This window comes from Phaethon aethereus, assembly GCF_964289735.1.
Source record: "Phaethon aethereus genome assembly, chromosome: 19".
NCBI classification, from domain to species: domain Eukaryota; kingdom Metazoa; phylum Chordata; class Aves; order Phaethontiformes; family Phaethontidae; genus Phaethon; species Phaethon aethereus.
The window spans coordinates 5,218,193-5,241,303 of record NC_138595.1 but is presented as its reverse complement, the minus strand read 5'-3'; the positions used below and the strand labels follow the sequence as shown (position 1 = coordinate 5,241,303).

General features: G+C 43.3%; 1 protein-coding gene across 1 annotated transcript in view; it reads right to left on the bottom strand.

Annotated features, from left to right (window-relative positions):
- The window catches only part of SSH2 (slingshot protein phosphatase 2), a gene marked incomplete at its 3' end in the record, with an annotated part of 99,509 nt that extends 85,041 nt beyond the window's left edge, over positions 1 to 14,468 (bottom strand). The window contains exon 1 of the mRNA XM_082008595.1: positions 14,391 to 14,468. Within this exon, the coding sequence (XP_081864721.1) occupies positions 14,391 to 14,453 (63 nt within the window). The 5' untranslated portion in view covers positions 14,454 to 14,468. The remainder of the gene's footprint in view (positions 1 to 14,390) is intronic.
- Between the last annotated feature and the right edge of the window lie 8,643 nt (positions 14,469 to 23,111).

The window sequence follows — 23,111 nt, the reverse complement described above, 5'->3', positions numbered from 1 at the left end:
TAGTCAGGGGCTATATGAAAACACACAGCGCTCGTGTAGCACAGCGCAGGACCCATTTTAAAGATCCCTGGGAGCTTCTCTGAGAGAAGCTCCCAAGCTCTGCATCAGTTTCAAGGGCAAGTTAGTTCACCCTCATCCAGGCCACAAGTTTCATTTGCAATAGTTTTAAGAACAGGAGCGTCAAAGGCAAGAAGCGCTAAACTGCCATGAACATGAAGCACCATATCCAGGATTGCCAGAGCAATGAGCAGCTCGGGTACCTCTGGAGGAGCTGGCAGAAAGATCAGGCACTTGAACTTCAGCATGCATGACAGACACCCTGCTTGCACTGTGTGAACCTACAGGTGGATAAATAAGTTTGCTGGGGTCAGGGAAGGTTATTATAGCCAAACTACCTCACGGTATTACAAGTCATATGTCCCAGAGGCTTATGACTTATTTTCAGACTGTAGTTTTTTATCCTGAGCATTTAATCTAAGAAAGAAGAAACTAAAATAACAAGATCCTTACAAGATCTTACGTAGCTGCTTGTGATTCAGTAAGACATTCAATTTCATTTTAAGATGAGCGTTATAAATGCAGTGGTCCTCAAAGGTTTTAAAGTGAGCAGAATGCATCCGTAATTCCAAACTATCCCATTTTCAGCCAGAACTCCTCTCTACAGAGCTCCATTTTTTCAGAGGTTTGAAGCTATTCGGCAGTTGTATGCAGCCTGGACTGGCCTGCACTTTTTTTTTTTTTTTAAATTTTAGACTTAATGTAGCATGTACTCTCAGAAAGGTTTACAATGCAGCCTTTTGTAGTTAGCTTGCTCCAAGCTGGGCCACTGCCAGGTTGTTATCAATGACATTTTAAAGCAGATGAATGAAGTTCTTATGTATGGTGACAAGCAGAATTGTGATATGGCACATGCATACCCTGAAAGAAGAGAGCTTGCTATTAGTTTGTCAGGTTAATAAATAAATAGTGATTTCATGAATAAAAGCCTTTTATTAGGAAACAAAAGAACAAAATTAATATTTATAAAGCTTTAGTGGTTTAGAGTACCCTTTAAAATAAGATTAGTCAGTCAGAGCTACCATCATTGCTTACAGATTCTTGAACACAGCTTCCCCTTCCTAATTCTCTTATCACAGCAGTGCAACACAGAAAACAAAGCTCTGCCTTCTGAACTGGCTCAGGCCAGGTTCAGGCTTGTTCCAGTACTCCTTCATGAGTAAGCTGCTCAGCTTGAGATTGACATTACTGAAGGCCTGTGACAGCAAACATTTCTGTTACGTCTTGAGGACTGCAGCTGAAGGCTGCACCTGTTGGAAGAGCTGTTGGTTCCTTATCACAGCAGGAAGTTCTCACATTCTACAGGGCATGCTTCCACACCACGCACAGGCACTGAAACCAAGCCAAGCCAAGAAGAGTGACACTATGTGTTAGCAAAACTGACTGCTGTCAGAAGTCAGCTGCCAAATCACCTCCCATCCTCTGCCCCAGAAAAGGATTCATCACTAATACCCTGTTGATCTCTCCCAACCACTTTGGGTTCTTCAGTACTTCGCATAGCATGTGCTAAGAAATGTTGACCATCAAAGCAAAGTTTAAGAAGAGTGAAGTATGTCCAGGATGTCCTACTTCATAGCAAGCAAATGAAATTCTGACAAATACAGATTGCTTCTCACCTCAACCTATCTTTGCATGTACCCCCTTTGGCTCCAGGCATTCTGTGTTCATCTGTCCTAAAACCAAACTTGCAAGTTTAAACTTTAAACAAGTTAAGTAGTTTTGGTTTGGGTTTTTTTGGGGGTGCTTGTAGGAAGGTGGTTATATTTGTTTGGTTGTTTGGTTTTGTTTTGGGGTTTGGGGGGGGGGGGTTGCCTTCCCCCCTCCCTTCTTTTTTTAAATGAGGCACATCTCAACTTTAGAATCAAGATGTGAGCAATTACTCAAGCTTAAAAATGTATTTTGGCTCACACCATCTTCTCCCCAAATACTAAAAAGATGTAAAACTTTTCCCTTCTGAAGGGAAAGTCAAGTTCGAACCTCCTCACTCGTAAGAGAACCAGATAGAAACTGCCCCAAAATAACCGTCTCGGCCATCTACAGTCAACATGAGCAGATCTAAGTTAAATACAGCTTCCTCCAGACAAGAGAAGTTTCTGGTACATGTGTAAAAGCAAAAAATTCATTTTTTGGAATTTCAAGATTTCAAAGACTTCAAAGACAAGACATGTGGGTTGCAGAAGGCTATGGCACAGTTATCTTTGCAGCATGAAGCACAAGGTGAGATCAGGGATCTGTAAAGTATATGTGAAAAATACTCATTTCACCCACTGAGACTATGCAAACTCTGTTCTAGTCATACTATAAATGTTAACTGTTATTGCTTCCCTTGCCTTAAAGTTTATATAACCATGCCCAACTTTTAGGAAGGCATCAGCAAATATGCTATGTTCATACTGTTTTTCCCTCATAACCTCTTTCAGGATTCAGGAGCTGAGCAGAAGCTGCAAGAAGGGCAATTCACTCTCAGCACATCACTGAGGCGGTCACCCCCAGCCACCGCACAGCAAAGCGCCGAGGGATGCAGTGGCAGGCTGACACAAAAAGCGTAACATATAAACATAACATATTAATAATTTGATTTCCATGTGCAACTGTACTGACAAGTTTACGCAATATTAGACTTGACCCACACTACAGGGATAGCTGCTGTCTGGAGATTCATTTAAGTGTTGAAATTCAGGCTAATACATTTTATTAACTGCTGCGCAACCAAAATGCTATCGAGAAGGAAGAAATGCCAAAAAGAACAAAAAAGCCTAAGTCTTCCTGTTTCACTTCACTTTTTGAAGTCACAAGCTTGCTACCCCACATAAGCACAACTCAGATGAGGAGCAAAACAGAGGAAACTCTCAATAACAAAACTCACTAGATGTTACATGAGAAAAACACTTGTTCAGAAAGTGAATTAAGTCTTTGTCAACCATTCTGCACTTTTAAAAGGCAAAGAAGGCTGTCATTTCAAGGTTTACACTTCACCCAAGGAAGACAATATAATATGGCAGCTAGTTAACTGTTTCATACCACATTTGGAAGCACTGTCTTTAAATACAGTTGTTACAGCATCATCTGAAGAACATGCCCAGAGTTGTTTGTCTTTAAACTATTTTAAACTGTTGAGGACAACTGTGGAAAGGAAAACAAAACCAAAAAGACAACAACAAAAACAAAGAACAACAAGAAAAAAGGGATCGATCCTTATTCCAGAGACACCTTTATCTTGCCACCTAGAATTTCCTCTTGCAACTAGGTTTAGCTCCTGTCTGTAGGTCGGAGAGGTGAGTCACTTTCCTGCTTGCCCCACAGCTACTTATGAGCTAAATTCTCAGTGGGACACTCTATTTCCTACAGAAGATGCTCCAGAACTCAGGACTACTGCAAAGAAACAGCAGAGTCAAAAGGATACCTGCTACTGTACAAGAAGCGAGCCATCTCACAGACAACTGCTGACTCCCTGCTCCTAAACTTTGACATTTGCATACAGAAGAAGTCAGGTTTTTTTAATTACGGTTTGCTAAGGCCTGGCCCTTTCCTGCCTGAGCAAGACCTTGCAAATTTTTTTCAGAGGGATAGCAGCCCACAGGTTTTCCACATACAAGGGAAGGTTAGGGGCTTTTGTTTTTAAATGCCTGGAACATGGCACTCTGGACTCTTAAGCGTTCAGTAGCTTCAGAGATTCGTGGGAAACTGCAACTTCAGATGGATTAAACCAAAGGGCTGGTCCTGCATCACGCAGAAGACTCAGACTACCTCTAACTACCAACGAAGCTCTGCTCTGGAAAGCAAAGCATTTTACACATGCAAGGCATATGCCCTATCCCTCCCTCTCATCATCACACTAAAAAGTATACAGATGAAAAGCTTAGAATGTTTTGATTTTTTTCTTAAGAACCCTAATATACACATTTCTCAGATGTTAGCCGTTGAAGCTAAACCAAGCCAGCTAAACAAGTCTTAAAAGTTCTTGCTGCAATTTTAAATGTGGTAATGCTGTACATTAAAACAGAAGGGACATGGTGGCAGCCAGTGAGAGCAATAGGACAACCACAGTCCCCTGTGACAGGACCAGCTTTCCACATTAAAATCCACTTCTCAGATATTTAATCCAGTTACAAGTTGAAGACAAATGTGCCTATTTCAGCAGCTTTTTCCTCTTTGCTAAGGAGGCCTTGAGACCTCACAAATGCAGTGTCCCTCAACAAAACCCTTGCAGTGCCATTCCTCCCCAACCACTTCCCGTCACTTCTCATCTGTTCTAAGAGGGAGAACAAACTCTTGGATTTGGAACCTGCTCCAAATTCCCTTCGGGGCATCCCCACTCATACATCAGCAAAGCCAGTTACAGGCAAATTAACAGAAGCAGCCTGCAGATTGTCTCCTAAGGACAGAGTTTCATACACCAGCTGCTGCAAGTGTGTTAAAGCCTACTAAATAGAGAAAATATGTGACTCAGTGGACCCACAGTACACAGGAGTCAGGTTATGGTCTTCTGCCTTTCAGATCCTGCATTATCTCACCTCAGACTTGTTTGTGGCTCACCTCACTGGGGTGTGGGCAGGGGGTAAGCTGTGCAACATGGAGCTTAGCATCCCGAGTCCCAGACCTGCACAACTCCTGAGAGGACACCTCTGGAATTTACTTCCCAGAGATCCCCTGCACTGCTCTGCTTGCAGAGCAGTAGAAAGCTCAAGCTTCCAAGCCACCTCCTGAGCTCTTGCATGAGCTTACTACAGGGACAGTATCATCTGTGGGAAAACAATTCTTTCAAAACAGGTCAGATGAAATATTCTAATGTCTTTGATTACTTCAATACAAGAAGTTTACACCGTGGTCTTAAGTTCCCCACTAATTTCACCCTGAAACCACCCACACTGATGCAGTAACTTCATTTTTTTCCGTGAAGCCTCAGTTGAGGAGTTCCTCAGGAGAAGGAGGACTAGTGTACCCAAAAGTGGCGAGCAGCCACAAGCAAAACGCATTTCAGCGAGTGCCGCAGGCATTTCATTTAAGAAGTTCACGTCACAGGGTATTTTCCATGAGTTTCTTGATTGCTGGCATACACAGTAAGGGTGCGTCTCACCATGGAAGCAACAAGCTGTTCCACTGTGTGACTCATCTTACAGCAACATTTTATGCCTTCTGAGAGATCAGCCTGCAATGAGCAACGCTGATAAGATGCGTATTCAGAGCAATTCTATTTGGGCAAAAAGCTACTGACACATTCAAAACTGCAGATACAGAAGCCTGCCCAAATGCTAACTGAAACACACACACACTGCAATACGATACTATTGCAATAAAACATTTTGCCGATGGTTGACAGTGATCTAATCGATTTATATGGCCCAACTCAGAAATGCAAAAATGTTTTTTTAGCCTTCATAATTGTTTATTCCTTTGAACAGAGCACTCTGGAGGAACAGCTTCCAACCAAAACATAAGAAACCCTGCCTGCCTTGCTTAAATCACTGACTACTTCCAACAGATATCACCCTGTTTCTTTCTCTTGCTTCCAAGACCCCCCCAACCTTTATACAAAAGATACGAGCTTCACTGTCACTACCTAATAAACAAATTAAAAGGATGCTCAGGCAAATCAACGGAAGAGAGAGGAAACTCTCCTTAAATTCACAGGCTGAACTGAACAACTCAAAGACTTGGAGCAGGCACTTTACAAGCTCAGTGATCTCACGTTGCAAGACCAGTTTATATAAAGGAACTATCAGTCACAGAAGACCAGCGGCTTAGTACATACTTCTTGCTAATGGCATCACCAAGAGCCGGATATGAAGACAGTAAAAGCTTCATGTTAGTTGAACTCTAAAAGCACAAGAGCATTTTTGAAGTCTTCCCATCCAGTACATTCTTGCAAGGACAGCAAGAGCTTCCAGCATACAGATGTTCCTGAGAGCCAGTCTGCAAAACAGCCTTCTCGCTTCAGCAGAGCGAAGTTGCTCCGTGGTACTGGGAGGATGTGGTTTGTTGTGACTGAAGAATGAAACCTCGAGCTGCAGGCTGTGATCAGGGAGCAGCTACACTGAGCTAAGCTGCCCAAAGGCTATTTTCTTTTTTTTTTTTTCTTTCTCTTCATTTCCCAAGACAGAATAGTTGCAGCTATAGATCTTTCAGGATTTTTTTCCAGTAACTGGAAAGCCTCAGGCATTACCCCTGTATGAAGGCAGCCCTCTTACAGTAAAATACTGCCAGCAGACTGCTTTTTGAATGGCAGTCTCCACTCAAAACAGCATTCTCCACTTAATGTAAATGTGTCATTGATGCTCAGAATTACTGTAGATATCACAGTACCCTGCCCTTTTCAACCTTCTTGCATTGCTTAAACAGCAAGAATCAATATTGGTCAGATAATGACTCGTTACAGCATCACAGGCTATTTGCATTTTCAAGATACAAGCTCCTTTTCAAAACACAAGAATTTATGTAGCGCTGCAACTCAGGGGGTGACAAATTCAGCATAGATTTCACTCAGTTTATTTCAATGTAACTTCATATTTTGAAAGATGCAACTGAGTTGTATAGTAGTTTTATCTGAAATGCCACAAATGGTATCAGATTCAGCAGAATTAAAAAAAAAGGTGAGATAAGTACAAAGATAAAATTTCCCTCATAACCTCAAAATGGCCATTTTAGGACAACACTGATGAAGTACTTACTACAAGAAGCCTGACTTTCCCCAGGAAAAGCAGGCTTCAGTTTCTAGGCCAGCTACCATAGCTTCTTTTGGCTGGACTTCACTGGTGAAGACACAAATACTCCAAAACTGACAACTTGTAAAGCAATGCCCCAGAAAACAACAAAAAAGGGGAATGATATGGGAGAAGTAGCTGCCAACTTTGCAAAGAAACCTTAGACTGAGTGATCTAATGTAAAGCACAACATGAAAGAGGTGTTTTATATTCAGTACATCCTTTAGTTCAGTAAGCACAATAACAAATAGCACAGCGTATTAGACCCAATAGTCAAAGTAAGTCATAGCCAGGTCCAAATTTACACTCCTCACAAATCAGATACAAAAAAAAAAAGCCAGCAAAAACTAAATCACTCCACCACACAAACCAAACCTAATCATCAGCAGTGTGGCTGGAAGGTATGAATGCTCAGAAAAACTGGAAACGTATCTGGGAAATGTGAATAAAGGGTTGGCTGCTTCCGGAAGAAATAAAAAAAAATAATTTAAGGAATCAAGCTATCAGTGAGATACCCTACAAAAGGACAGTTAGATCTCTTAAAACAAAAAAAGAAAAAAAAAAAACTTTTTCTTTTACTCTGCCAGTCTTCAGATTGTTTCTTTGTGATCCTCTATGAGGTTCCAATTCAACTGTCATCATCCTCGTTCTCAGCCCCAAATACTGTTCTCAACCTAAAAAAGGACCTTGCATTTCATGCAGATCTCTAGAAGAGCCTGGTACGTGTGTACACAATAGACAACAAATCTTCAAGAGAAGGTTTGGTCTTTTGTCACCAAGCAGCTTCAGCTTAACCATCAAGCTGATTTCGGAAGAGGAAAGTCTCATCACATATGAATGTATTTATACATACAAAATTTCTCTGCAATGCAAGAACCTGGTCCTGTACAGCTATATAGAAACCTTCATCTTTTAACAATACAGCATCACACCCAACAAGAAGTAGAGGCCTGCTGTTTTCCTTGCAGAGCTTTCAACAGAAGAAGTTCGAAAGATAGGGAGGAAGTTACAAATCATCTCACTAGAACAGTTTCGTTTTATCTCCCAAATGGTGACAGTTGGCAACTCGAGAAATTGAAATATCTGTAAGGCACTACGAGAAGTTTGCCTAAAGCAGGAATAAGCACCTTCTTCTGGTCCACTGCCTCTGAAAACTTCAGTTTTCAGAATGAGCTAAGGCTATACCTGAAAAAACATCAGTTGAGGAAAACGAACAAATAATGAGGTGACAGCATCTTTAAATATTAGGCATTTGTACATCTACTAAATATGTCATAAGAAGCTTCTGTTCTCCGAGCTACATTGTAGAGTCCTCCAAAAATCAAAAAAAGGAAAAAAAGTTCTACATGAGATAGACTGGAACTTGGCAAGGGATGCAAAGAATAGTAAGAAGGGCTTGTATAGGTATGTCAGCCAGAAAAGGAAGGTCAGAGAAAGTGTACCCACCCTTGATGAGCAAGACTGGCAAACTGGTAACAATGGATGAGGATAAACTCAGGTATTCAACGACTTCTTTGCCTCAGTCTGCACTGGAAGTGTCTCTTTCCGCATCTCTCGAGGGGATGGCCTGCAAGACAGGGACTGGAGGAGCAAAGTCCCTCCCACTGTAAGAGATCAGGTTTTGAGACCACCTGGGGGACCTGAACATACACAGTCAATGGGACCTGACGAGATGCACCCCAGAGTCCTGCGAGAATTGGCTGATGTAGTTGCCAAGCCACTCTCCATGATACTTGAAAAGTCCTGGCAGTCAGGTAAAGTCCCTGGAGTCTGGAAAAAGGGTAACATTGCACACATCTTTAAAAAAAGGTAGCAAGGAGGACCCTGGGAACTACCAACCCATCAGCCTCGCCTCTGTGCCTGGGAAGACCATGGAACAGATCCTCCTGGAAGCTATACTAAGGCACATGGAGGACAGGGAGGTGATTCAGGACAACCAGCATGGCTTTACTAAGAGCAAGTCCTGCCAGACCAACCTAGTGGCCTTCTATGGTGGGATGACCACATCAGTGGACAAGGGAAGAGCTACCGATGTCGTCTACCCGGACTCCTGACACGGTCCCCCATAACATCTTTCTCTCTAAATTGGAAGAGATACAGATTTGATGGGTGGACTGTTTGGTGGATGAGGAATTGGTTGGATGGTCACATCCGGAGGGTAGTGGTCAATGGCTCAATGTCCAGATGGAGATTGGTGATGAGCGATGTCCTTCATGGGTCTGTATTGGGACCAGTACTCTTCAATATCTTCATCAGTGACAGTGGGATCGAGTGCACCCGCAGCAAGTTTGCAGATGACACCAAGCTGAGTGGTGCGGTTGCCACACCTAAGGGAGGGGATGCCATCCAGAGGGACCTGGACAAGCTCGAGGAACGTCCCAGTATGAACCTCATGAGGTTCAGCATGGCCAAGTGCAGCGTCCTGCACCAGGGTCGGGGCAAGCCCCAGTATCAGTACCGGCTGGGAGATGAAGGGATTGAGAGCAGCCCTGCCGAGAAGGACTTGGGGGTACTGGTGCATGAAATGCTGGACATGAGCCAGCAATGTGCGCTCGCAGCCCAGAAGGCCAACAATGTCCTGGGCTGCATCCAAAGCAGCGTGGCCAGCAGGTCAAGGGAGGGGATTCTACCCCTCTACTCCTCTCTGGTGAGACCCCACCTGTAAGTACTGCACTCAGCTCTGGAGCCCTCAGCACAGGACAGACATAGACCTGTTAGATCGGGTCCAGAGGAGGCCCCAGCAATGCTCCGAGGGCTGGAACAGCTCTGCTGTGAGGACAGGCTGGGAGAGTTGGAGGTGTTAGCCTGCAGAATAGAAGGCGCTGGGGAGACCTTACTGCAGCTGCCAGTACTTAAAGGGGGGTCTATAACAAGGATGGGGACAGACTTTTTAGCAGGGCCTGTAGCGATAAGACAGGGGGTAATCTTTTTAAACTAAAATAGGGCAGATTTCAACTAAATCCAAGGAAGAAATTCTTCACAGTGAAGGTGGTGAAACCCTGGCCCAGGTTGCCCAGGGTGGTGGTAGATGCCCCATCCCTGGAAACATTCCAGGTCAGGCTGGATGGGGCTCTGGGCAACCTGATTCAGTTGAAGATGTCCCTGTTTATGACAGTGGGTTGGACTAGATGGCCTTTAAAAGTCCCTTCCAACCCAAAGATTCTGTGATTCTACGACTTAATGATTACATAAACTCACAATTAGCACATTGTTTAATAGCAATTGCAGGACCAGGGGTATATTTAGCTTCCCCAAAAATAAGCAGGAAAGTATTTCCTGCATGTTCTACCAGTGAGGAGCTCTCAAGCAAAACATGACAGAGACTCCCAAACACATTTGCAGGACTCTGCTTCCTGCTCAAACTGTTCTGGGATTAAGGAGGGGAAGTCAAATGGCTTAGGTTTTCATTTGCTTTAAACTTTTCCTTTTTTTTTTTTTTAAAAAAAAAAACAAACCCACAAACCTGTGCATTTTAGAACAATATATGCAGCATATCCTCTCTTTCTGGGTCAATCGCTCCCTTCCAACAAAAGCATATTGTCTCCCTGAGGGTAAGGAAGACAAGTGAACTGCGAGAGCAGTCAGGGCAAGACTGCCTGCCCAGCTTCTTCACTTCTCAGGAGAGAGACATAAAAGACAAAGAAAAAACAGCACTTAAAGAAGTTACAGATTTTGTTCTGTAGAACTGTGCATGAAAATAATTTAAAGAGGGCAAATTTCAGTAGATTATTTGCCAATACAGATAATTATACAAAATCTTTTGTAAATCTACAAAGAGTATTAGAGCAGTTTTCCACTACTCCCATCATCGTGATGACACAGATTTGATGCTAGTCTGGTGACTGAAATTACCCAACAACTTCCAGTGCCTTAGATAACAAGACTCACAGAGGATTTTGAGGCAGGGATCTTTTACTAGCTCTTCTTTGCTTTAGCTAGAACTTGAACCTAGACTTGACAGTGTGGCTGCTGTGCCCACACTTCGCTATGGAGCAAGAATAGAGGTGTCCCATGTTTGTCAGAGCAAGACATCTGCAGCCTAATACCAACAGGAGATTGAGAGAGACGGTTCATTGCTTAGAGATAAAAGCAGCAGAAGTAACTTAAAACTGGTATGTCAACAAGGACAGTACTAACAACTGCCTTGAACAACAATGCATGTGCACTAACAGCCCAAGCAAAATAACTTACTCCCTTTTAAAATGCTATATTGTCATTAACAACAGTGAGCAGCTTAATTTTTAATTTAAACCCAAAAGCAAAGGGTACAGCTAGTTAAATTAATTCAGATTTCTTTCTGTTCACTATCTTACAGTTGTCAAGAAAGAAGGCAAAATAAATATGCTTTCATTTTTTTCCACTGAAATGAAGATGCTAGAAGGGAAGGATGGGAAGACCCTACCACTTGACAAGATACTGTCCTGCAAGACAGGAAATGTGGAATAGATATTGGAAAGTAGGGTCAAAGAATCTGGGGTACAAAGAGAAAAGGCAACAGGCTAGATTTTTCAAACCATCCTAGCAGAGCTCTGACTGCACATCTGAGTAGCCCTTGTGAACTTGGTGGTTTTATTTCACTGCTTTGCTCATGATGGGACCACTGTGCCCACCTGCTGTAATGAAGGTGCATACTTCCAGAGCCCTGTAGTACAGTCCTGCCTTCCACAGTTTTCTGCTAACATGGCACATCAGAAGACAACGGTTCTGCTCTATAGAAGTGAAGATTGCAGTCTTATTTCTCAAAAGTGGCTGCATAACCAAAGGCCAAAACAAAGAACAGAAGCCAGGACAGACAATTATGGGAATTTTACAAGTCATCAAGTGAGCAGAGGGCTGTAAATGTATAATCAACACTTTGCACAAACTACCCTGAAATGAATGCTCATGAGATGCTCTATGGCAATGAGAACAAGATAAAAACCTATAAATAAAAGCCATCCAATTTCAGAGTAATTCAGATCAGCTATTCCCCTGAATCCATAAGAGCCAATTATAACTGTTTATAGGGCATACTTAATGCAAAAAATTCAGTTTGAGGACATCAATTTCACCTTTTCTCCTTGTCAGAGAAATTTATCTCTAAAGCAAAAAGACATCAAGCAATTTAAAAGAGAATCCATTTCTGTCCTTAAAATTCTTGGTGACCTGGAAACAGAATTAGACGTAACCATATGCTTGCACGTCAACACGCTTCTCCCTTGCCCAGAAGCTGGAACAGCAAAGTTCCAGCAGTTACCAGATAATCTTTGGTTGGAAACAGCAGGGTTTCACACAGCAAGTTGCACCCTTATACTACTCACAGAAATTATTTAGCAAGGTGAGCTTCCTTTTAAAAAGGTAACTTGGAGCTAGAGTTACCAGTCCATATAGAAGGAAGCTATCATCAGCAGTTTACAACAGATTGGTTGAAGCAATTTCACTTCATACTAAAAGAATAAAGTCCCCCAGCTGAAGTCAACAAGGATCTGTAAGAATGGCAAGTGTGGGAAGCTCATGGGCCCAGAGCCTTCCTAAAGAGGTGACTGCCCTTAGTAGCCTAGGAAGCCTTAGTAGCCTAGGAAGGATCATGATCTGAAGTGATAACAAAAGTTCTGATTAAGAAATAATAATTTTGTGACAGAGGAGGAACACACACAAGCTCAAGAAAATTCTGACACCAGGATGGAGAACCAACCCTAGCTATCTAACAAAAGGCTAAAAGGGCAGCCAAAACCCTAAAGTGTGGTTAGGAAGTTATAATGGGAAGTGCAGAAGTACTCAAACGATAGCAGTTAAGGGCAGAATATGATGAATATCATTTCCACTTTAGACTGCAAGAAAGCTCTGAGAAAGTAGAAGTAATTATGAGAACCAAAACCAGGCCAGGAAAACAGTCACACACTTGCATAGGGCACCAAGGATTTACAAAGACCACTGGTACAGAATACACCTCCATACTATGGGATTGAAGAAAGAGAATATAGATAAATAAACAGAAAGCTGCATTCTCTGGATTTATCAGGCTCTGGAGGGAGTTGTTCATGTATTTAAAAAATAATTAGTGCTCAAAAATCAGTACAGTTTCAATTTAATTGGTTGGGAAACAGCCTGGCTGTTCCAGATGGGAAAGCCTTACAGAATACAACTAATTGTTCATATATATCAAATATTTAATGAAGGAAGAAGGAAGATGCCAAGAGAGACATACTTATTCTCACAAGATGTCTTAAATGCAAGAAATATATGGGAGAAGGAATAGTGGAAAGGCTAAAGAAGTCAAAAGGGGAAAGCAACCTCTTAAGTAATGCGGTACATTAATATTTATAGTAGAGAAATATAAGTGAAATTTATCTGTGTTGCTAAATAAACATACCTTAGAAGAGAGATGGGAATGAAAGAGGAGGGGGGAAAAAAAAAAAGGAAGTGTTCTGACAGCTAAAATGTCAGGGCAGGCAGGACCTGTCACATAGTTGATCTAGTTTCAGAAGATATTACCTAGCACTACAAGAAATATTTTCAAAGTAGTTGGCTTTTTCATCCGCCCCCCCCCCCCCCGAAGAAACTGGGATTTCACCCCACAAACATTTGCAAACCAGACATAACACTAGTGTGATAATACATGAGGTTTTTTTAAGGAAAAAAGCCAGCTGAGAACTAAGCATACAGAAAGTTCTTTTTTTCTAAACAAGCTCACTATTTTCATTCCCATCCTTAGTGATAATACCAGAAACAAGCCACATAACCTGGTAGGCAGCAATTTAAGGGGTTAACATGCAAGATTTTACAGTACTAGAACAACAACCCGTCCCAAGTTTAAAGAGCATGGAAAGCAAGAAGTCTTTGCAGACGCCTGCCTGGCTTCCTGATTCAGGGCAGCGATGAGAACATCTGCTCATTCTGCACATCTCACCCAGAGATCTGAAATCTGGCCTTTCTGCAGCTGTCTTGGGCTTGACAGCCTCTTGAAGTTTACACAAAACGTTGGAAAAAAGGAGGAAAAAAATAAAAAAAATCTTAGGTCTTTGCAAAAGAAAGGCCACATACTGGAGATACCCAGAGGGTACTGTCAGATTAAATAATCTTGAAACAGCCATAGCTCGAACAATGTCAGTTTGCTTCCACGCACACTTCCCGCCTCCCTCCCACCACACACAATGAACACAAAATTAAAGCAGGCTGCTTTATTTAGGTAGTTCCGCGCTGCAGATGGGGCAGCAGCACCTTTACACAGCGGCTGAGGCTCGGGGCGGGCCCTGACCGCGACCCTGCGGTGCCCGAGCGCCCTTCCGCAGCCTGAGGGCTGCCAGCGCGGAGCCCCGCCGGCTCCGTCACCCCAGGCCAGGCCTGCCGAGGGGTACCCGGACCCCCGCCGCTCCCCTCGCTTGTCACCAGGCCACAGCCACGCAGGCGCGACGCGAGGGCCCCGCAGGGGTGTCTGACCCCGTCTGCAGGGACCGAGGGCAGCGGCGGCCGCCTCAGTGCCCCCGGCCCTCCCGTCGCTGCTGTCAGGGCCCGGCAACCGGCGGGAAGGGCGGGGGGGGGACGACGAGGGGCCTGGCGCGCGCATGCGCGGCGCCGCGCGCCGGACCCTAACGGCCACCAACCGCCGCGCTTCCCCTCAGCGCCGGGCGGGCGGCTCGCGGGCGGACTCACCGAGGCGCAGGGGCTGGAGGTGGCGCTGGGGGTAGGCGAGCGCTGCACCGTGACCAGAGCCATCGAGGCGCGGCGGGGCCCCCCGTCCGGCCGGCGGGGGCCTTACTCCATGGCGAGTGCCGGCGGCGGGAGGGCGGGGCGGGGAGCGGAGCGGCGCGGAGGCGGCGCGGCACCGGCCGCAGGGGGCAGCAGCTGCACGCGCGCCAACGGCCTCTCACCGACTGAGGCGCGCTGGGGCTGGGCCGGCCGGGCACAATAAGGCACCAGGGCGCATGCGCCACCTGTCAGCGCGGCACCACCCCCGGGCCGCGGCGGCGGGTTAACCCCTGCCGCGCCGGCGGGCTCCCCGCTGCCGCCCGGCCCCTGCGGGCTGGCAGCGCCCACGGCTCTTGGGCCTGGCGTGTGTGTGTGCGTGTGTGGAGTGTCTCGTCATTCACTCTCCCGCCTCTCAGCCCGAGAGATGCGTTTTAGTAATGTGTGCCAGCTTGGCTGCGGCCACCCAGGACGTGCCTCCTGGCAGGGTGCTCCGGTATGGAAAAGTGATGGTTTTTTGGAATCCCATCCTCCTGGGAGCTGGAACAATGGGTATGGCACCGTACTCGGTGAAAGTTGGCCTTAACGCTCACACACTGTAGCTTTTTCTTGGATTAGGGAGCAACAGTAGCTCGTTTATAGTGAAAACAGCACGTAACACCTATTTATACATCAATGCACAAGCCCAAACACCAGAAAACTAGTCTAATATGTCATCTAAAGCGTTCAAACATGCCCAGAATGCAATACTGCGTGACGGTTTCGGTTCTGAGACAAAGGGCCAAATACTACTAAGCTTAATTTGTTTTGCAGTTTCAGCCTGGTGCTAACAAATTTCACGGCAATGCTGGCAAGGAGGTAATCGGGATCAAGAAATGTCTTGGGCATCTAATGACAACATTAGATGTGATAAACAGAAGCCAGTCTAAATATTAAACAGAGCAAACTCTTCTTTGTCAACAGGGTGTATTAACCCATTGATTCCTTTTAAGCACTTGGTCCATGTTCTTTCATCTCCCCTCAGGCTGACAGGACCGTACCAGACTAGCACCAGGGAAGCCACATGGTGGCCCTTTGGTCGTTCCCCAGTGCCCTGCTGTCAGAAGAACGAGCAGGGCGGCTCTGGTAGCTGCCTTCACTGCAGGGAGGGAGTCAGGCTCGCCAGTGAGGCTTTTTGCCTCCTGGTGGACAAGAGAGGATGAAGGACAGGCTCCCTAAACTGGACTAAAGCTGAGCTTACGGGGCGCACTGCAGGGCAAGCCAGGGTCTTGAGCACCAGAGTCCGAAAGAGCCTCCAGTGGGATCCCAGCACATGGGGAGAACCATCAAAACCCGTAGGTAATCAGAGTCATTGTCCTGCCTTTTACAGCCACCGCGTTGTTGTCTTGAAACAGTATTTGTGGAAAGTGTGCCAGCAGCACACTCTGATTTGTGGCACTGAGGTCAAGAAAATGCCTTCCAGACGCCTTTTAAACTAGTATCCCCCAAGTTCTGGATATTCCGCAACATCCCAATAAAACAGTATCTTTTTCTGAGCAGCCTCTTGTCCGGACCCTCCCTACCATTTATTTATTAAACGCCTTATCTTTTCTGTGGGCAAATCTGCAATACAGATGTGGTTTTGGTGTAACTGTACAGTAAATATAGATTGGCAAAGACTATTCCAAATACAGACATGCTTTTGCCATTATAGATAAAGCAAGCTGCAAGTTTTGGGAGAAATGGGACTGTTCTGTGCTTGTGAGTTGCACGTACCAGATTTTTTCACACTTTCAAATGACAGAGCTGGACCAGTAAGGCTGTTAGGTATGACTACTGAAAAAAGCTCTGTCCGTAGTTTCAACAGAATTTCTTTCCTAACGATATTTGCTACTTGTTTCAGCTATATAATTAAACTGCATAAAGTATATTTTTCAGACCATATTAGTCACCTTTTTATTTAGTTTTTACCCAGTTCAGGAAAGAACAGAAGTAAAATGTTAACTAAAAATGACATGGATCAACAATATAATGGAGCACATGGGAACCTTTTTTTTTCCCAATAGTTATAAAGATTATTTAGACTTGCTGCTGTAGTGACTGTAGATGCTTTTTGTTATATTTTACTCAAATATGGTGTTCTTTTAATTACATTTTTCTGTCTTATCTTCTTTGAAACTGAAAAAGTGCTTTGTCTCCTGGAAAAGCATTTCTTCCTTTCAGGTAAAAATGATCCTGCATCACTTAGTAGTCCCTTGGAGAAGGTTTTGGGAACACAAGCAGCATGGACTCACGTGCTTGGCTACGTATAGGTTATACCAAAGCTTAGCAGAAAGAGAGCTACTCTGTGGTTACCAGCCACCACGTTGAGGTGGTAGCCAGATACAAGGCCATGCTGCTGTAAAGTTCTTGCCGTGATTTGCAGTGGAGGCAGGAGTCATATTTGAGGATGGGAAACTTTTTTCTTCTCTGGCATATGACAGGAATCTTAATGCTATTCACCTACCTCTAAAGCATAATATCCAGGTTATTGTTTCGTTTCATGCAAATGGATTCTTGCAAATAATAGGGCTGCTTCACGGCATGGAGCTTCTGTTCCGATACGTCGGCACTGATGCAGAGGGTAGGTGGAAGACTGCAAGTTCCCAGAGTATTCTAGCAGTTTCCTCACCTGGGACTGGTGTTTCAGTCTGGATTTTGAGCAACAGTCATGCAGGGATTACTATCAAGAAATGATTATTTAAACCAGCTTAGAAAATGGACTTCTGTGTAATTTTCATATATCCGGTCGCTCTTCCAGGTCTTTGAACAGCAAACGCTTTTAAAAACCATTTACCGCAAGTAAACAGTGGAGGTGCTACGTGCAGTTACCAAAGGTCCAGCATATCAGTTATTAACGACGATAACCACAGATTGCAGTGGTTCTCCGAGCCATTACACAGGTATGATTTGCATGTGCCATGTTCTTTAGCAGCAGAATTTAAATACGGAGAGGGAGGCTGTAAGGCAGATGTATTCTGGTCGACAAGAGCAATTAGAGGGCAGCCTGTGGTCACAGCATCACGGTTGGTACAAAAAAGCGACTGGAAGCCCGTTGCCTCGCTCTTCCCCGTGCTGAAGGCGCTGTGGTCGGCACCTGCAGCTTTGGCCCGATGCGTCGTTTCAAGGATGTGAAGCTGTACATTTTTTCGTACGCGTTTCCCAAACGGACTGTTTTCTTTCTTTAATGCACTGCAAACGTTTCTCTGGCTAACACAACTTATTATTGCTACGTGTCGGGGCTTTTATTGCATAATCTTGGCGTCAGCTGCGAAAGGCAACAGAGTGCTCCCAAAATGTATCTTACACAGAAAAACAAAAAAAGATAAAGAGGCAATTCCAGCAAAACATCTGTGATGACATATTCAGCCCATTAATTTTGTCAACAGCGCAAGTATTTGATGGCATAATAAAAGGACACACTTCGCTTACCAAAAACATCAAGGGATAACAGCCAAGTTAAATAGGGTGCGATTAAAGGTTTGCTTAACCCACGGGATTCCACTTCCAGGAAAATAAAAATAGAGCTGTTTTTATCCCTCCTTCCAAGTTCTATTCGTATGCTCTCATTCAGGGGTTAAAAAAATCACTTTAAGAAAAGGGAGAGTATTTTTTTAATTTATGTTTCATACTGAAAAAAGTTTTGTAAGTTAATCATAATAGCAACGGAATTCTGAATTGCAAAGCGTAAAAATCAAGCCCACCTGGGAGAAGAGATAACTGGAGTTAATCATGTGCAAACTGCTTTGAGGGAAAAAGAGCACAATCCAGTTTAAAGCCTCATTTTAAATTATTCCTGTGCACTCATTTTCTGCTTCGTTTTATTGACATAATTGATGCTGTATTTCAACACATCTCAGAAATACACTGCAATGAGCGTATTTCCTTCTGATACATGTGTTTTCAAATAAATAGCAAAGAAATGCTAATTTATTACGGTGTATTTTTCACATGAAAGTTGACTTGTATGTTTTTGTGGGGTTTTTGTGTGCTGTGTTTCCTCTCTGTAAGCAAATACTGAAATCTAAAATCAAGTCAATACCGTAGTGTCTATGGCGTATTACTACACTGGTAAGCTTGGAATTCCAGTGGTATTTGAGAGTGTCCAGAAGAAACAGTATTTCAGAGAGACACTTAGCACAGATGGCCAAAGGTAGAATATAGAATCTATAGAAGTTACAACCACACAAATTTTTCTGAAATATGTACCGGCTTACATAGAGGAAAATAAATGTTGCTGGGTACAAATACTAGGAATTTCTATAGCGTCCTACTTTCCAGAAAAGAAAGTATAAAAATAAAATTAAAATTGAGGCTTTTGACTGTCCACTAAAGTACACTTGTTGCTGTAATTTCTGAGCAAATTCCTCCTTGTAAAAAGCCCGTACACAGCATGCACACTTTCCAACTTCTACGGCAGGTCTTAGGAACAAAACTAAACCTTTTTTTAAGGGCAGCATAAACGTTGTACTGGGTTTATGTTGGGACTCTGGGTGCGTGTCACTTAGAGCTATTTCCAGTTCCAGAGCTTTACAAATTAATTATTATTTACCTTGGTGTTGTGGGTGCTGTAATAAATGACAATTTGATGCTGATGACAGAGAAATAATTTTTGACATTTTTGAGTCCGCAATTAAAACTCCGGAGTTCCTAAACTAGAGAACAAATGTGACTCTGACAGTAACTGTATCAGATGTTGGAAAAAATCTGTTATTTATGTTAAACTTTCTCTATTTCAAGTTTTGTAACAAGCTCAGCTGCCCCATAAAACAGAGACTAATGCTCTGCTAGCGGGGAGGGTACCGTGCAGTGGTTCCAATGACAAGTACCGTAGATAAAGGCACAGTTCTGTTTTCATGCAGGTAGACAATCCAAAGATCATGCTTCTTCCAGCGCAAAATATAAAGAAAGAAACAGCCTTAGATAAACCTTGTTTCCTGGCAGAAATTGCCCCAAGCTTCTCAGTTGGAAGTCCTGCATAATACCAAGGAAATCACTGAAAAGGCACCTGATGTACATTAGTATAAACGAGTGCAGAAAGGCTGTCGTAGCTGGTTTTCTCTTTTCCCTTCTCCTTGCCTTGTGTTACACATTATTCTTCAAGAATACAGGAGAAATTATTAAAGGTGATTCATCAAATTCCTTTAGATTCAGGTCTAAAGGCAGTCTAACAAAATGGCACCATAAACTCTCCCCTTATTAGCGCTGTACGTGCCTTTCCTGCAAGGCTGCTTCAAAGCGATACGGTTCTTTGCAAAAAAAGAGAACCTGAAAATGTTTGAGTTTGAGTTTGTAATTAATTTCTTTTTATCTCTCAGGTTCTCACATCTGGTTAATACAGTACTCAGTTCACCTTCTAATGGACTCGCGACAGTTCCGGACTTCGTGAACCTTGAATCTGAAGGTAAACCTTCTGTCACAGGGCACCTGTGGATTCTCTCTCTGGCTATTTGTGCCCTTAATGTTGGCTGCTGCTGTTCATAGTCTTCTTTTTTATTTATTTTATTCTCAGTCATGTGATGCAGTCTTCAAAGTTCAGTACAGAAGAGTCTGTTGGGCTGCCAAAGCCAAAAGACAACCTACAGCAATTCCGAGTCGCGGAAGAGACGTAGCAACCTTTGGGATTATTGCTTAGCAACTGCAAACACACAGAGGAGTAAAACTCACAGCCTGGCTCCACCGCAGGTCTGAGAAATCCCTAATTCACTTGAAGACTTTTAACAGTCGAGAACAGATGGGCATATATTAAATTCCTGTTCATTTGCAAAGCCACTTTGAATGTGGGGGGAGTAAGAACTATTTTGATACCTGCTCCGAAGGTAAGAAAAACAGTTCTTCAAAGCTTCAGAAAGCAAAAGAGAAAGTCTTTTAAAATTTTAATTGTATTGTAAAGCAGATTATGTACGAAAAGAGTATTGGGCTCTTTGTGATTGGCGAGATAAACATGCTCTACAAAGCAGGTTAGGGAAAGGCAAAACGATTTCTCAGCAATAGACCGTCGAAGAGATTGACTCTGATTTTTAAAAGACTTTTGTAACTCAAACATCTCCAAAATATTTACCTAGACAAACTTTAGTCCTTCCTGGCCCTTTCCCACCCATCAAAATCCCCTAACAGAATAACAATGAAACCATAAAAATCTTATTTATGAGCACATTTGGGTTTTGTACAGAAAATGAGGAGATAATCTGTTTGTACCTGCAGGGATTCCAGCAAGAATATTTCTCTCTCAGAAAAGGAGCCAGGAAAGTGGCAACCTACTAAATAATGAAAAGTTTACCTTGCCTTCGGCTTGAACACAGGCTTACGGGAAACTTTATATCACATTTCAAATTTCCTGGGTGTTTCTAAAGCTTGTCTCTGTGCACCATACTTACTGTTATTTGGACAATCCAGCCTCTGCTTGGGAATGTCATAGGACACAAGAACTCCATATATTATGGGCCAAATTCTCAACTAATGTAAATCAGCACTGAAGTTTATGAGCCAGTGGTGTCTTATATAACTGGAGGTGTCCTCCTGTAATCCTCGATAAATTCCAAGTTTCAGGGCTTTATTCTAGCACTCCTTTGTTGTTTATTTTAACGGTTATGTGCTGTTTGTATGTTCTTCCATACCCTCTTAGTCTTCTTTATCTGTCCTGCATTAAAGCAGTGAGCATAGTTCTCTGTGCTCTGCTTCCATTCTGTGAATGCCATGGAAATGAGATAGAACAGTCACATTTAGTTGGTTTTTGGTTTGGTTTGTTTTGTTCAGAGACAGAGAGACACTCTATAAACATTTACTAATCCTCAAAATCATCCTAACAAATGGCTGAGAGCAGTGTAGAAAATATATTCATCATCATTCAGAGTCAGCCACCTCATGAAGCAAAGTGCAGTTGTCACTTTAACGTTGCACAGAAACTGCAGAGCGGTTTCATAAAGGATGTTAAAAAATAACATAAGTATTTGAAACTGCAAGAACAGTTTATTTTGGCACAACAAAACCAGCTGATTTGGAATGTGACCAGAACATTTGGTTAACACCCTGCTTTGAACCAGAAAGAGTCTGGTTTTACAGCATATTGAAAGAAACTCACCTAAGCAAGGAACAATTTGACAGGGTTGACAGGTTTCCCTTTCTACCATTATAAATCTGGACTCCTTTACAGCTCCTGTCCTCCGGTGGCAAAACCAGCTACCATCTTAAAACCCTCTGTGTGGGTCAGGCAGGCAGCTTGATCCATAAATCCATCTCATTCTCCAGCAGGTAATCATCTTTGAAAACAAATTACCAAAAGATGCCAACAAGCCCATCAAGAAAACAGGCATAGAAATTTAGCGCTGTGAAGCATCCTACCTATCCAGGCAGTATTTGGACTCAAACAATGGTTATGAACCAGAAGGTCAACGTGTTAGCAATTACACTTGTGTGCCAGGAGGGCTGTAGCTCACATTTATGCATTTCCTGGAAGGCTGAACTCTCTTCAGAGCAGCTACAAACGCTTAAACATGAAGAGCAAAACGTATCACAAGCAACAGCATTGCTATGGATACTGAGAGGCCGTAGCGAAAAGCGCTTTTAAATAAGAGCTTGAAAAGGATAGCGTGGCAGCAAGTTCAGAACGGAATTTCATCTTTAATTTGGAAAGGCATTAGGCTCGCTCTATTACTATCACCCTTCCCTTGCTGGTGGTTAACACCGAGCTGGGTATTTTGCAGGACGCGGGTGATTTTTCGTGCCTCGACTCAAGTAGTTGGGCAACAGGCTGCTCCATTCTGCATGTGCAGGTCCCATTACAGACGCAGCCAGTTATGTGTGCAGACGTATAGCAATAGTTTTCACATTGTGCCTTGTGAGCAACTCAGTTTCTTGATATTTCACAGAATGAACATTTTGAGAAGAAAACAGTGGAGTTTGGGAAATTGTAAAGGGAGGTATCTGCAACTTTCTGTAGGTCTGTCTTTTACAGAATAATCTACAAGATGAAGTGCTTGTGAACAGCTTAATTACAGAGTTCATGGTATACAATTTCCCTTTCTGTAGGAGCTCTGCTGACCCATACAGCTGTGTCCTTGTTTCCTTAACAGAATGTCCAGAGGAGAAAATAGTTGCCAGAGTTGAAATTAAGTAGTCTATGGGACAAGCTTCCTCACTGTTTTTCACAGCTACCGAAAAGATGAAGCATAAGGCGGCACGCAGAGAAACCTTGCTCCTAGGCACCTGGTATTTTCCATTACTTCCACTATTTTCCATTTGTCTCATATCCAGTGGATTTCCTGGAGGCATGGAATGGGACCTAAACAGAAATAATCATACTAAGGGTAAGAGGAATCCACTGGCTAGAACTGGGGGACAAGGCTTCCGTGCACTGTTCACCACTTGGTTTCTGAGTCTCTAAGTGACCTGGAATTAATCACTTCTCTTCTGTGTCTCAGTTTCTTCTCCCATAAGAAAGGAACATGCTTATTTAGTTGCTCTGTCTCCAAGGGCTGTTGTGATACATAATTAATCTTTATAAATCATTTACCGATCTTTGAAGTAAAGGGGCTGTGTTTATTTAAGAGTACAAAGCAGCAGTAACAGAATACAAAAGGAACATAGAACAAGAATATGAGCTAATTCCTAACTATTGACTTTCTTCCTGTGTCAGCTGCTGGGACACTGCTGCATTTTTTGGCATTATAT